A 13,671-nucleotide genomic window follows, 5' to 3' on the forward strand; every position below is an offset into this window, starting at 1 on the left:
CTGACCACTGGCGCGACCTGACAGGAACAGGACGCTATGTTAGAGAGAGAAGCAGCATACACGTACAAAGAATAACAGTGCAACAGAGCTGAATAGTGGCAAACAGTCACAAGCAGGAAAAAGTGAAGGTGAGCGCATTCAGTGGCACACGGGCAGAGATAAGTGACCTGGTAGACTTTAGTGGAGGAGCTGGCACAGGACCTGCTCTCCCATAGCACAGCAGAAGGGATACTCTTATAGTAGTAGTCCCAATGCAAAAGTTCATCTTACTCTTTTTTTAATCTCTCCTTCCAAATGGTAAATAACTACTCAGGCCATAGAACTGCACAAGCTCACTCCAATTTACTTTACTGAAAAGCTAAACAACTTAATCAGCTACTCACCCTAAATCATCTAGCGAAATAGTGTGCCCTGCTAACTGACATTGTATCAACTCCACTGGTATCAAGTTGCCTTGTTCCTTTGCAAATTGAAGCTTTGCCATGACTTACATTATGTTAACCTTATTTAACTTTGGAAGTACAAACGGCAGAAAACAAGACTGCGGCATCATTAAGGTAGGATTACCAGCAGTATATACTTAAGACCATCTGGGGCATTTCTCAGCAATGACAGTTTGATCTAAGAAACTGCAAAGTAACCCTAATTTCTAACTAGTGGCAATCTAATGAGGCTGACCTATTGAAATTTCTTTCTAATCACAAGACCTTAGTTTTCCAAAAAATTTGGATCGCATTGTCTTGGGTAGTCCCAGGCTACTTTCATCACACCACACGTGCTGCTCAACTGACCGGCACAAAGATATAGCAGCATCATGCATATTGTCTGCATGGTTGAAAATGACACTGAAACAAGGAACTGGGACATCTTACACACAAATATTAAAATGTTTGACATTTGCTTATTGGACAACATCATCTTGAAGATTTTAAATGGCTTTGCTGAACAGGAAAGGGAAGAAAAATATCTTAAACTTCAAAAAATGCCATTAGGAAGGCCATGTGGAAATACGTAGAGTCCAAGCACCTGATTCTCATCTGTGGAGATTTCAAATGCAAGGGTGTAGAGATCAAGGCCACACAGGTAGAGATGGTTCAGAGAGGTTTAATCAACGTAGTTGTAAGATCACAAGAAGACCATAACGAGACCCCACAAGGAGCAGCCAGCAGGCAGCTCAGCCCAGTCAACTGTGGCTATTTGACTCCCAACATTCTATAAGGTGACATCACATCAAGATTCCACAGAGAGGGCAAGCATAACATGGGAGTCAAGGTACAACATATCCCCCTTTCTTCTTAATGAAAAAAACAACAAAGAGAGAACAAATGAGAAGAACTGAGAAAGAGGAGACATAGAGGAAACAGAACCGTAAAACCATCGAAAGAAAAGCAACAAGAGCGAAATCGAGAAGCAGAAACATAGAAACCACCCTCCCTTCTATAAACAACCGAAAAGAAGAAAAAATTAACATCAGAGAAGAGGAGAAAAGAAAGCACAAAAGACTGCCCAAAAGCACATTCACTGGCCAGAATAGGAATGAAAGGAGGCTGAAAAATGGAAAACAAACAGAACACAGGGATACAGGCTGCAATGAATGCAGAGAAAGGAAACACAGCAGAAAAGCAAAGGAAAACTAAAAATCCAAGAGACACGAGAAGAAGCCCTCAAAAGGAAAACAGAAATGAAGAAAGAAACAAGGAAGATGAGGAAAAGCAAGAGGGGAATCCTCATCCAAACACCATTATCATTATAATATGACAAGATTGTACTACAAAGAACAGTGCATATTTCACAAAAGAAAATTCTATATAAACAGTACATACCTACCATTGAAAGCATAAAATGCACTTAATAAGGGTATAAAACGTAAGCTAAATATGTAAACTCGAATGCATGGGTGGGAACCCATGACGAATCTCCTGGGATGGAGATGGGTAACAGATGCAAAGGGACTGACACCCTCGCATAGAAAGACTAAAAAGAATTGTGCGCATGTGAAAAAGTGTATGGGTATGAACCCAGCAACTAGACATGTGTAGGTAATAACCCATAACCAGTCTCTAGATTATAGAGAAAGACACATATGCAACAGACTGTGACCCTTGCATGGATCCCCTGTGAAAGGGTAGAACTGGAGTAATGTAAGTGTTAACATAAAGCATGCATAATGGACTCTAGACAGCGGACCCATGCATGGATCCTCTGTGAGAGGGAAAAAAGAATAGCGTAATCAATCAATCAATCAATCAATCAAAGCATTTATATAGCGCACTACTCACCCAGAGGGTCTCAAGGCGCTGGGGGAGGGGGGTCCGCTACTGCTCGAACAGCCAGGTCTTGAGTTGCTTCCTGAAGGCGAGGTGGTCCTGGGTCAGGCGGAGGTGGGTCGGGAGGGAGTTCCATGTCTTGGTGGCGAGGTAGGAGAAGGACCGTCCCCCTGTGGTGGCTCTTCGGATGCAGGGGACGGCGGCGAGGGCGTGGCCGGTCGATCGAAGCTGGCGTTTGGGAGCGTAGAAGTTGAGGCGGCTGTTGAGGTATCCTGGGCCTTGGTTGTGTAGGGCTTTGTGTGCGTGGGTGAGGAGTCGGAAGGTGATTCTCTTGTTGACCGGGAGCCAGTGCAGGTCTCTCAGGTGTCCGGAGATGTGGCTGCGACGGGGGATGTCCAGGATGAGACGTGCTGAGGCATTCTGCATCCGCTGGAGTTTCTTCTGGAGCTTGGCGGTGGTTCCGGCGTAGAGGGAGTTGCCGTAGTCCAGACGGCTGGTGACGAGGGCCTGGGTGACCATCTTCCTGGTCTCGGTGGGGATCCACCGGAATATCTTACGTAGCATGCGCAGGATGTTGAAGCACGACGAGGAGACGGCGTTGACTTGTCTGGTCATGGAGAGGGAGGAGTCCAGGATGAAGCCTAGGTTGCGTGCGTGGTCAGTTGGTTTGGGTGCGCTGCCTAGGGCGGGGGGCCACCAGGAGTCGTCCCAGGCGGAGGGTGAGGATCCCAGGATGAGGACTTCTGTCTTATCCGAGTTCAGTTTCAGGCGGCTGTTCTTCATCCATTCGGATATCTCTTTCATCCCTTCGTGAAGGTTGGCTCTGGCGGGGTCGTTGGTGAGGGAGAGAATCAGCTGGGTGTCGTCGGCGTAGGAGATGATGTTGAGGTTGTGCTGGCGTGCGATGTCTGCGAGGGGGCTCATGTAGACGTTGAAGAGGGTTGGACTGAGCGAGGAGCCATGAGGAACGCCGCAGATGACTTCGGTGGCTTCAGATCTGAACGGGGGGAGGCGGACTTCCGGCGAGGAAGGAGATGATCCACTCCAGTGCCTTCTCCTGGATTCCGACGTTGCTGAGTCGCTGCACTAGTGTACGGTGGCAGACAGTGTCGAAGGCCGCGGAGAGGTCTAGGAGGATGAGGGCTGCTGTTTCTCCGTTGTCAAGCAGTGCTCGGATGTCATCGGTGGCTGCGATCAGGGCGGTCTCGGTGCTGTGGTTGGCCCGGAAGCCGGACTGCGAGAGGTCGAGGGATCCGTTCGTCTCGAGGAAGGCGGCCAGCTGCTTGTTGACGGTCTTCTCGACGACTTTAGCAGGGAACGGGAGCAGCGAGATGGGGCGGTAGTTCTTGAGGTCGGTGGGGTCAGCTGATGGTTTCTTTAGTAGAGCGCTGAGTTCGGCGTGCTTCCAGCTCTCCGGGAAGGTGTCGGTGTCGAAGGAGGTGTTGATGATGTCCCGCAGGTGGGGTGCGATGACAGCGTCGGCCTTGTTGAAGATGTGGTGAGGGCAGTAATGAACTCTTGAAAGCGTTTACCAACTTGCTGTATACCTAGGGTCCATAAACAATTGCATTGGAAGAAAACCTGTGACCCACGCGGTGAGCGACTACTCACCCGACTTTAACAGGAGACAGCTGTACACAAAAAAAAGAAAAAGCAAACACGCCTAACGTGTCACCGTTACTAAGTGACCTAAAACAGTGTATACAGAGAACAGAGAAATAGACCTTGTCGGCCCTGTAAGTAAAAGCATTGAAACAAAATGTACTAGATGTCATGTAAAGACTAATCTCTTTGAATAAAGAGACAATATTCTAGCAGAAACCTTACAGACTGAGGGCCTGAGATAGAGTTTGGCAGATGAGTTACTCAGTCACAAATGGGATGGTTATCGCGTCTGCAGCATTACACGTGCCATTAAAGATAATGCACTTGTAAAACGACTAATGGGATATCCGCCCCATTTGTGACAGAGTAACCCATACTCTAAATCAGTCTCTTAAGTGTGCTCACCCGCCTATTCTGGTGGAACAGCATTATCTTCCCAATCAACAAAAAGGTTACATAAAACAACACAAAATCGTACAGGCCCATCAGCCTTTTCAATATTGACTGCAAAATGTGTTCGAAATTGCTGCTAAGGCTATAAAAGAGTGGACAGAAAATAAAAATATCTTAAATCCAATTCAAAGAGGCTGTAGGGATAGGCTCTACACAGTTGTAGTATCATCTGCAACTATAATTCACTAACAAGGATGCCACTCTATGTTGCCATCCTGTACATTCCTACATACTATTACCAAGACAAGTTCTAAAACTGTGGTACACCGACAGAGTATCATAAGTGCGGCTAAATCAACGAGGACTTCTAAGCAGACAGTTCACTATCAAAAGTAAAGTTAAACCGATCTGCTGCCTGTCCTCTTCTCTCCTCACTTTGTACCAAATACATCTACCAGGAAATGATTAAAGCATCAGGAGACAGGCCTTCAATTAAGGGTTGCCAGGTATCTCCTCTACTAAATGTGTTTTACTCCATCCTGATCACATACACCCCAAAAGGGCTACAGGCCCATGAAGAAAAAGTGTCTGGAAATGGCCTAAAATGTATTAAACAAAAAACAAAGACAATGATATTCAGGATATTCAGGAAAAAAGGACACCAAAAAAACATATTCGCATTCAGAAACACATCCCTCTTGGCCTCACTTAAGCAACGCAAAATTGCCAGCACCCATACTAAAAGCAATTGACAAATCTGCAGCCTCACTAAAGGCTATCGTTAGGCTCTCCTGCTCTTACGGTCATCAATTTTTGCAACACATTGACTTATTGGTGCAGTCAAGGTTGGAAGCCAAACTGCACATGGCATAGAAATATGGGAGCTGGGAAAAAATACAAAAATACAGGCCTCTAAAAGAGAACATTTTGGAACTCACGATTCATGCTGCCAATAGGCTTCACACTATGGCATTTGAATGTGACATTGCTACAACTCCATCCTAAACAGATGTCCGCTTTCCTTTTTTTAATTTTTTTTTATTATTTTTATTGGTATTTACAGGGTACAAATAACATATACTGACAGAGTTTTGATTAGTATTCACCGCCGTTTTAAACAAAAAACATAAACCGTCTAGTGGTGGCGGCCCGTTCGACAGAGATAAGACCAGTTCGAGTTGGGGACCAGAGAAATCTTTTGTTGGAGGTAGAGGTGTGGTTATGGTGATTTGAGGGTGTCCATGTGCGTGTCCAGTTTGGTCCACATTGCTCTATTGTGATGTCTACCTGGTGTGTTTCTGAGGGTGGCAGTGTCTGCACCTCTTAGGAAGGTCATCCAGTTAAGCCAGCCTTTTTAGGTGGCCTTGGTGGTGTCCTTCCAGTTTGTTAGTATTATTTTTGTTGCTGCGGAGAGGAGAAAGTCAAGGAGGTTTTTGTCTTCTTGCGTGGTGACTTCATGCGATATCTGTGCTGTACCTAAAGTGGCAAATGACAATTTGACGGTGGAGCCCAGTGTGTTGTTGGTGAAGGCTGACACTTGTTTCCAGAAGTTTTTGACTTTAGTACAGCTGAAGATGAGATGTTCTAGGTTGCCTTTTTCTATACCGCAGTTCCAGCAGATGTCATTGCCCTTTAGACCTGTTGATGCTAGTCTTGCCGGTGTCCAATAGGGCTGGTGGAGTAGCCAGAATTTTGTTTGGGCAAGTACTGGGGATATCATGTTCTTAGAAGGCGAGGCCCACATAGCTTGCAAGTCTTGCTCCGACAGTTTCACCTTCATTTGGCTTTCCCAGTAGGTCGTTTTTTTTCTCATTAAGCTTTGACGTGGCTGGACGAAGCAGTTTGTACAGAAGTGAGACTTGGTGACCTATCTTGTTTATGTTCTCCAATAGTTGGAAGATAGAAGGTGTACGTCTGTGTAGTTTTGCTTTCGTTAGAGCTGTTTTTATGGCTAGGAAGTTGTAGAGTTCTATGCTTGGTAGGTTGTGTTCTTTCTCCAAGTTGTTGAAGGTGTATGGTGTTCCTTCTAGTTCTAGTTGTATTGGGAATTGTATTTAACGACTTTTCCATTCTCTCATGTCTAAGGTTTTACCTCTATATTTAATCTTGTGGTTCCCCCAAAGTGTTTCCCACTGTGAGTTTTTGATGCTGACCTCTAGTTTACGAACTAACATCAGTAGTGCCTGTCTTGTGAGCTTTAGGATCGGGTTGCTACTGAGTGCTTGTTTATTGGCAGTTAGTAGAGTAAGTGGGGCAGTGTTGTTTAGCTTGGCTCTCTCTATGGCTAACCAGGTCGGCGTGTATTTTTGGCCGGGTAGTATCTAGTGCATTCCTTGTCTAGCTATGAAGGCCAGCTGGAACGTTTTGAGGTCGGCTAGGTTAAGCCCGTCCAGTTTCTTGGCTAATCTGAGCTTGCGGAGGCTTATCCTTGCTTTTTTACCGTGCCAAATAAATTTGTTGATCATTAGGTCTAGTTTTTCATGGAAGTCTTCTGTCATGGGCAGCGGTAGCATGTTTGCCAGGTAGTTGACTATGGGTGTGACCATCATTTTGATCGTTTCTATGCTTCCCCACCAAGTGATAAACTTGGGAGACCATGCGTCTAGTAGGTCCTTTACCTTGCACAGCGTAAGTGTCTCGTTCAATTCTAGCGTGCTCCTCAGGTTCCTTTTGAACTGGATACTAGGTATTTGATGGCCTTAGGCTGCCATGCCAGTCCTATATTCCCTAGTACCTCCTTAGTGGTGTGCACGTTGAGTGGCATGCAGTCAGATTTGTCTTTGTTAAGTTTGTAGCCTGAGTGTTTGGCGTACGTCTCTATCGTGCTCATGAGAGCAGGTATGGAATCGGCAGGGTCGTTTGTCATGATTAGCAGGTCGTCTGCATAGGTAGCGATCTTGGCTGTTGTGTTGTTTATCGTTATTCCTGCGATTTGACTGTTTGCTAGGGTGTCTGTGATCAGAGGTTCTAGTGCCAGTAGGAATAGTAGTGGGGATAAAGGGCACCCTTGTCTTGTGCCTCTTTCAAGTTCTACAGAGGCGGAGGATCCGCCGTTTATGGCAATTTTTGCAGTAGGTTTTTTATATAGCGCCATGACTTTCTTCGTGTATTCGCTCCATACGTTGTACTCTTGCAGGCACTTCTCAAGGAAGTGCCAGGAGACTCTGTTGAAGGCTTTTTCGGCGTCTAGTGTGATAGCTATGTCGGGTGCGTTGAGTTAGAGGAGTATTCAATCATCAGACATAGTAGTCTAGTGTTGTCGTGTGACATGCAAGTTTTCATGTACCCTACCTGTGTGTTTCCTATTAGCTGGGGTAGGATTTTGTTGAGTCTGGTAGCTAGCACTTTTGCGTATAGTTTACAGTCCAGGTTAATAAGCGATATTGGTTGGTAGTTTTTGGGCCATTGTGTGTCTTTGCCTTCTTTAGGGATGACTATTATGTCGGCTTGCGACATAGTTTCTGTTACTGTGCCCTCCTCTGCGCAGTGGTTGAATGCTTTTGTCAGGACTGGGGCAAGAAGATCTTTGTACTTTTTGTAGAAGGGTGCTGAGTAGCCGTCCGGTCCTGGTGTCCTGGTGTCATGTTGTCTTTTAGTGACTTAATGGCCATTGCTATCTCGGATTCCTCAAACGCTTGGCCACGCGCTTTTGCTTCCTCGTCTGGTAATTTGGGAAGGTTCAGTTTTTTCAAGTAGTCTGTGGTGCCTGCCTCGTCTAAGTTGTTGTCTTTGGTGTATAGTTCTTTGTAGAACTCCCTGAAGGTTTGTAGGATTTCCGAGTGGTTTGTGTGTGTTGCTGTGGAGTGCTGTCTTTGTTTACGTTTGAGGTATGACGCCAATATTTTCCCTGCTTTGTTAGCCTCGCACAGGTTGATCTGTTTGTACTTCCTGATCCACATTCCTGCCCTCTCGCTGAGGATTCTGTTGTATTCATATTTCTTACTTGTGAGTGTTATAAGGAGATGAGTTTGACGTGTATTCCATGTGCTTTGCTTCTAGTAGTTTGATGTCCCCTTCTAGCTTGTTTAGCTGCGCTGTTGCTTCTCTGTCTCTTCTGGCTTTGATTTCTAGCAGGTACCCCCTTATAGTTGCTTTCAGGGCCACCCACAGGAATTTTGGGTTGGTGTCCTCTGTATCATTTTCTGCTATGTAGTTCTTGATCGCTGTTTCTATTGTGTCTTTGTCCTCTTGTCTTGCTAGAGTTATATTGTTGAACCGCCATTTTCTCGTAATGTGGTCATTGTGTCTGCCTGACATGTGTAGGCTAATGCAGGAGTGATCTGAGATTGTTCTTGCTGCTATGTCAGTATGATCAGTCAGGTGTGTGTGAAATTTAGAGATGAGAATGTAGTCGATTCTACTGTAAGTGTTGTGCAGGTTGGAGTAGAAAGTGTAGTCCCGGGTGTCTGGGTGCTGTAGTCTCCATGGGTCTTCTAATTGGAATCTGTTGTAGATATTTCTCAGGGTGTTGTGGGAGGCCGTTGGCCTTATCACGGCGTGTGATTGTCTGTCTAAAGTGTGATCTAGGACTTGGTTAAAGTCGCCTGCAACAATGTTTAGGTTGTTAGTGTGGTGCTTTTCTAGTTTCCTAGATACATTCTCCCAAAATGCTGCATCGTCAGTGTTGGATGCGTATAGATTTGTTACCGATATTGTTTCCTCTCCTCTTTTCAGTGGTGTAAATGTCCGCTTTCCAATCCAAAAATAAAGTATGGGCTGAAAAGGATTAAGTCAGTCAGGAAAACCCTGACACGGCATAGAAGAAACGTTCCTCCCTGCACATCAAATACAGCCATGCTCTGACCTTGAAGAAAGCAGCTCAAGTTGTGGCTTAGATCAGACAGCTGCAAACCCAAGTCTGAGTTTTATACCAAAAAGAATCATCGAAACAACAGTTTCAAAATTTTTTATGAAGTTTAAACAGGAATCTAAATAAAGAACATTGGAGACATTCCATCCAGCTAGCCAATCCGGTATTTTTGGTGTAATTCAGCCTCTACAATTCTATGTGACAACCATGACAAACCCAAGCGAGAGGAGATTGTTCGCCCTGGTGAGAAGTGAAGCTCTTCTGCTGAGGACACTGCTCAAGAAACGAAAACTAGCATCCTCAGCGGACAGCACCTGGGGTCAGGGAGAACACTTCTTGCTCAGTTTTCCACACTATGAACCATTGAGCAGAAATACCATCAAGCACAATTAAACCAAAGAACAGCCAAAGGCTAAGAGGTCATATTATTTTTGGATAGTGACTCTCTCAGACCTCCAAGAGACTGATGGGTTTATACCTGACCAAAAGCTGGAGCAAATGTGAAAATACGCAAGACACATAATGTAATTCGTATTTGTAAAGAGCTAACATATCACTCACCTTACGGTTTTCAAAGCGCTGGGGGCCGTTGCGACATTAAGGGCCATATGTATCAAGGCCAAATGGGTTCGCAAACGCCGAATTTCGGCGTTTGCGAACCCATTTTAGCAAAATGGTATGTATGAAAGTATTTGGGTGCAAAATAAGGAATCGCAAAATTTGCCATCCCTTATTTTGCGATTGCATTTAAGGAATCGCAAATTTTGCGATTCCTTAAATGCAATGTATAATGCAAAAAACAATTCCAAAATGCCCTTAAGGAATCGCAAATTACCACCAACTTGTAGTTGGTGGTAATTTGCGATTTCTTTTACAAATGCCCCTAGGGCATGTATGTGCGCCATATGCGCACACATGTCATTTTCAGGGGTGCAGCAGGGTGTTAATGAGACACCCCTGCACCCTTGAAATTATTCTCAATTTGCTATTAGCAAATTTCGATTCGCAAATTGAGAATAATTTCACATTCATTCATATGGGCCTCCTGGCCCACAGAAATGAATGGGAAATGATTCCTTAATTGCGATTAGCAATTTGCTAATCGCAATTAAGGAATTTTAAGGAATCGCTAAAAAAAGAGATTTTCTACATACATACCATTTTGCGATTTCTAAATAGCTATTCCTTAAAAATCGCTATTAGGAAATCGCAAAAGGGTATGTTGATACATATGGCCTAAGTGAGTTATTGTCCAGAGTCACAAGGTGCTGAGCTAAGCTGAGCTGCCGCCGGCACCAAGGATCAAACCATGAGCCCTGTGCTCCAGAGTCAGCTACTCTGGTCGATGCACCATTCCTCTTCCATCACATAAGAGATTAAGCCTGAGAACTGGAACCTCGATTTGCAGCAGCAAACGCCACGGGAAAACAAAGTACAAGGAAGTCCTAAATGAACCCCTACTTTCTTTTTCGTCTTTCTTTTATTCTCTTCTAGCAACATTCCTAGTTGTACATCATTCAGATGTTTTTTGTGTGTGAAGACATTTCTGCAGAAAGTACACATTTATAACTTCAGTTCAGACTTCTGGCAGACATGGATGCAATACAACTCCATTGAGCTGAACCAAGAGCCTTTTCGTCAGTACCACAATGCGGATTAGAATTCAGAGACACATCTTATCTCAATATAACACTTCTAGCCCTACACCTATGGGTGATAAAAATATATTAGTTTTAGCATCCATATTTATGGAAACTGCAGATTGCATCATCGTCTCAGCATCTACGTCTTCGGTATTATCAGTGCAGCTAAAGGAAAAAAGGCCTAATTTAGAGTATGAGGGACTGGTTACACGAACTGGATATGCCATCCGTCTTATTACAAGTGTATCATATCCTATACCACTTGCAATATGTGATATGCTGTGATGTAGTACCCATCCGCCCAAGACATTAAATCAGGCCCAAAGCCAATCTGATAAACTTGGAGATAAAAAAGCAGACGGTTGACTTGCTAATTATCAACTAAAAGGTATCAAATCTTTATAGATATGAAACACGCAATCCATAATTTCGACACTCTTATGATGCATAGTTCAAGGTATGAGCCAGTGTTAATACAGCATTTTAGCTGCTGTCCAGTATACCGTTTTGCATTATTAATCAAAGCAATCGTCCACCACCATCATTCCATCTTTGAATAAAACCTTTATCTGATCGATTTTTCCATTCATTGAAATAAGACCGACTGCTAGGCTCTGAAAATTCTCCCCTAGTTGAAAAATGCACACAACATAATCTATATGACGATATATCGTGAAATAATATAAAACATACCTCTCAAAGGCTTGCTGCACGTTTCATTAGCCCAGTTGGAGCAGTCAGACCAAGGCAATATCCTTTGGAAAGAGGCAAATAAATAATAGAGACTATAGGCAACAATGACATTGTAGTAGATGGATACTATGGTTGAAGTGATCACCATGGTGATGCCCACACCTGAAACAAATAAGAATTATTTTTCATTACCATTCAGTTTTCAATGCTATCTTCATGGAAGATCTTCACAATATGAAATTTAAGGTGATTCAAGGAAGAGTACATTATTTTTCTTAGTAGATGTGCGGATCAATTGTTTGCTCATGTGAATCACTTCAATTATTTATTTATGTTTTGGAACTAGTAGTGCGCTATAAAAGTATCCAATCACATCACATCACACATATAAGAAATATAAAAATACGTCCATTATAAATATTGCATAGTCATTATTGCTACTGTAATAAAAAAACAGTCTAAGAAGGTCACACTATATAAATTGCAAATGGAATGACCAACTGCAAGATTGGAATTTACAGTTTATTAGAACTCAGTCTTAAAGTGAAAAAATATGAATACGCACAAAGGACAGTCTAAAAAAGTCACAACATATTAAGTGTGAATAGAACATAACTGCAAAATTAGTATTTACAATTCATTAAAACATCAGAATGTTGCGCACTCCATTGCAGACAATGGCGTGCTCTGGGCTTCTACGGGTCGGTAGCAGCCCGCAGAGCAACATTTGATCGTTTGTTTTTTTCATTCACAGCTGCTGTGAACAAAGGCCTCTTGGAGCCCAAGGGGTTTTAATTCACTTCGGGCTCCGTGCAGCCTTTGTTTAATTTGTTAGAACATTCTGGCCTCTAGTGGAGGAATGTTCTTTTAGCCGTATAGCCCTCCGTAGCTGGGCTATACCGGCCATTAAAGTCCCGCTTCTTGTTAAAGGACCTCGCCTACGCTGGAGCGGGCCTTTAATGGCTGGTATAGCCCGCTATGGCAGACTATAAGGCTAGATTAAAACTCATTGATCAAGTACGAAAATAAAAAATATACGCAAAAGTCAATTTAAAAAAGTCACAGCATGTAAAGTGCAAACAGATGGTGGTGATAACACTTACAACTCAACAGTGGAGTGCAAAAACTGCTAAAGCATACAGGATTAAAACAGATTGAAAACATTTTAAAAAGTTGAAGATTTTTGCACAAACCATCTCAGTTGGATGGCCAAATAGACGAGCCTAGATTATATTTTAAAAAGATCAGTCTCAAGAAGTAACTACTTGCAAAATGCAAATATTGGCACAAAAAAATTGCATTGTATTCATTTTGAACATGTTCAAGACAAAGTTTATCTAGTCTCTCTTCCTTTGTTATGCATTCCGAAATTCTTGTGATATCCTGCAGGGGGAGCAAGTTTAACTTTAGGAGCAAGATTAATCTACAAACACCATTTCAAGATTACACATAAGGTAGGGTTGAGGATGTTTACATATACTCCTTTCTATTACAACCATATCCTGCCCATGCAGTGTACAAAGCAAAATATCCCTTTTCATACATGCTTTATACAAAGATCTCAAACATTTCCATTGCTTCTATAAAGGAGGATTAAATACACTTTTCTCCCTCATAGTGTGGTCAATTTCATGCTTTAGTGATTCTCGAACTGACCTATTTTCACTTCCAAGCAGGCAGTTCCCCACCTCAAAACTGCTGCCATACCAAGCACAACAGTGGAGGATAACCCAAACTCGAGTCGAAGAACAAATGGGGAAACCTAGAAAATCAAATTACAAATTTGAACCCAAATGCGTCCCTCCACTGTGTCGAGAAAGGTCAAGTGCTGCATATCCAGCACTTTGCAGGCATAACTCACTGTAGTCTGAATTTTAGCCTTGTAAAACCACAGGACATGAGCGAAGTGCTTTTTTTCCGCAGCTCTTACACAATCTGTTAATGACAGAAGCTTTGAACAGTGCCGTACGTTTATATGGTCTTTATTACTACAATTACTTGATAAAACCCTGCCTAGATAAAAATAAAATTGCACTTTTTCCATCTTAGCGCTCCCCAAGAAGCACTTAAAGTTTTTCCTAGTTCGAGCACTATTCTTTCTGAACGTCAAGATTTTGCTCTTTGAGGTATTTATTTTTAAACAGTGTTTCTGTGCATAGTCTTTCAAAGCATTAAGATGCGTTTGCAGTTTAATCCAACAGGAGTACATAGTCAGCAGGTAAAAGACAACAAACGTCCTATTAACTCCAGTTGTCATTCC

General features: G+C 43.1%; 1 protein-coding gene across 4 annotated transcripts in view; it reads right to left on the reverse strand.

Moving 5' to 3' along the window:
* The window catches only part of LOC144827733 (sodium- and chloride-dependent neutral and basic amino acid transporter B(0+)-like), a 3,091,484-nt gene that overhangs the window by 2,901,473 nt on the left and 176,340 nt on the right, over positions 1 to 13,671 (reverse strand). For all 4 annotated transcript variants that reach the window (XM_078685937.1, XM_078685938.1, XM_078685939.1 and 1 more), the window contains one exon: positions 11,412 to 11,573. In XM_078685937.1, coding sequence (XP_078542063.1) covers positions 11,412 to 11,573 — 162 coding nt within the window. The remainder of the gene's footprint in view (positions 1 to 11,411; positions 11,574 to 13,671) is intronic.

Source organism: Lissotriton helveticus, chromosome 4_1 (genome assembly GCF_964261635.1).
Source record: "Lissotriton helveticus chromosome 4_1, aLisHel1.1, whole genome shotgun sequence".
NCBI classification, from domain to species: Eukaryota; Metazoa; Chordata; class Amphibia; order Caudata; family Salamandridae; genus Lissotriton; species Lissotriton helveticus.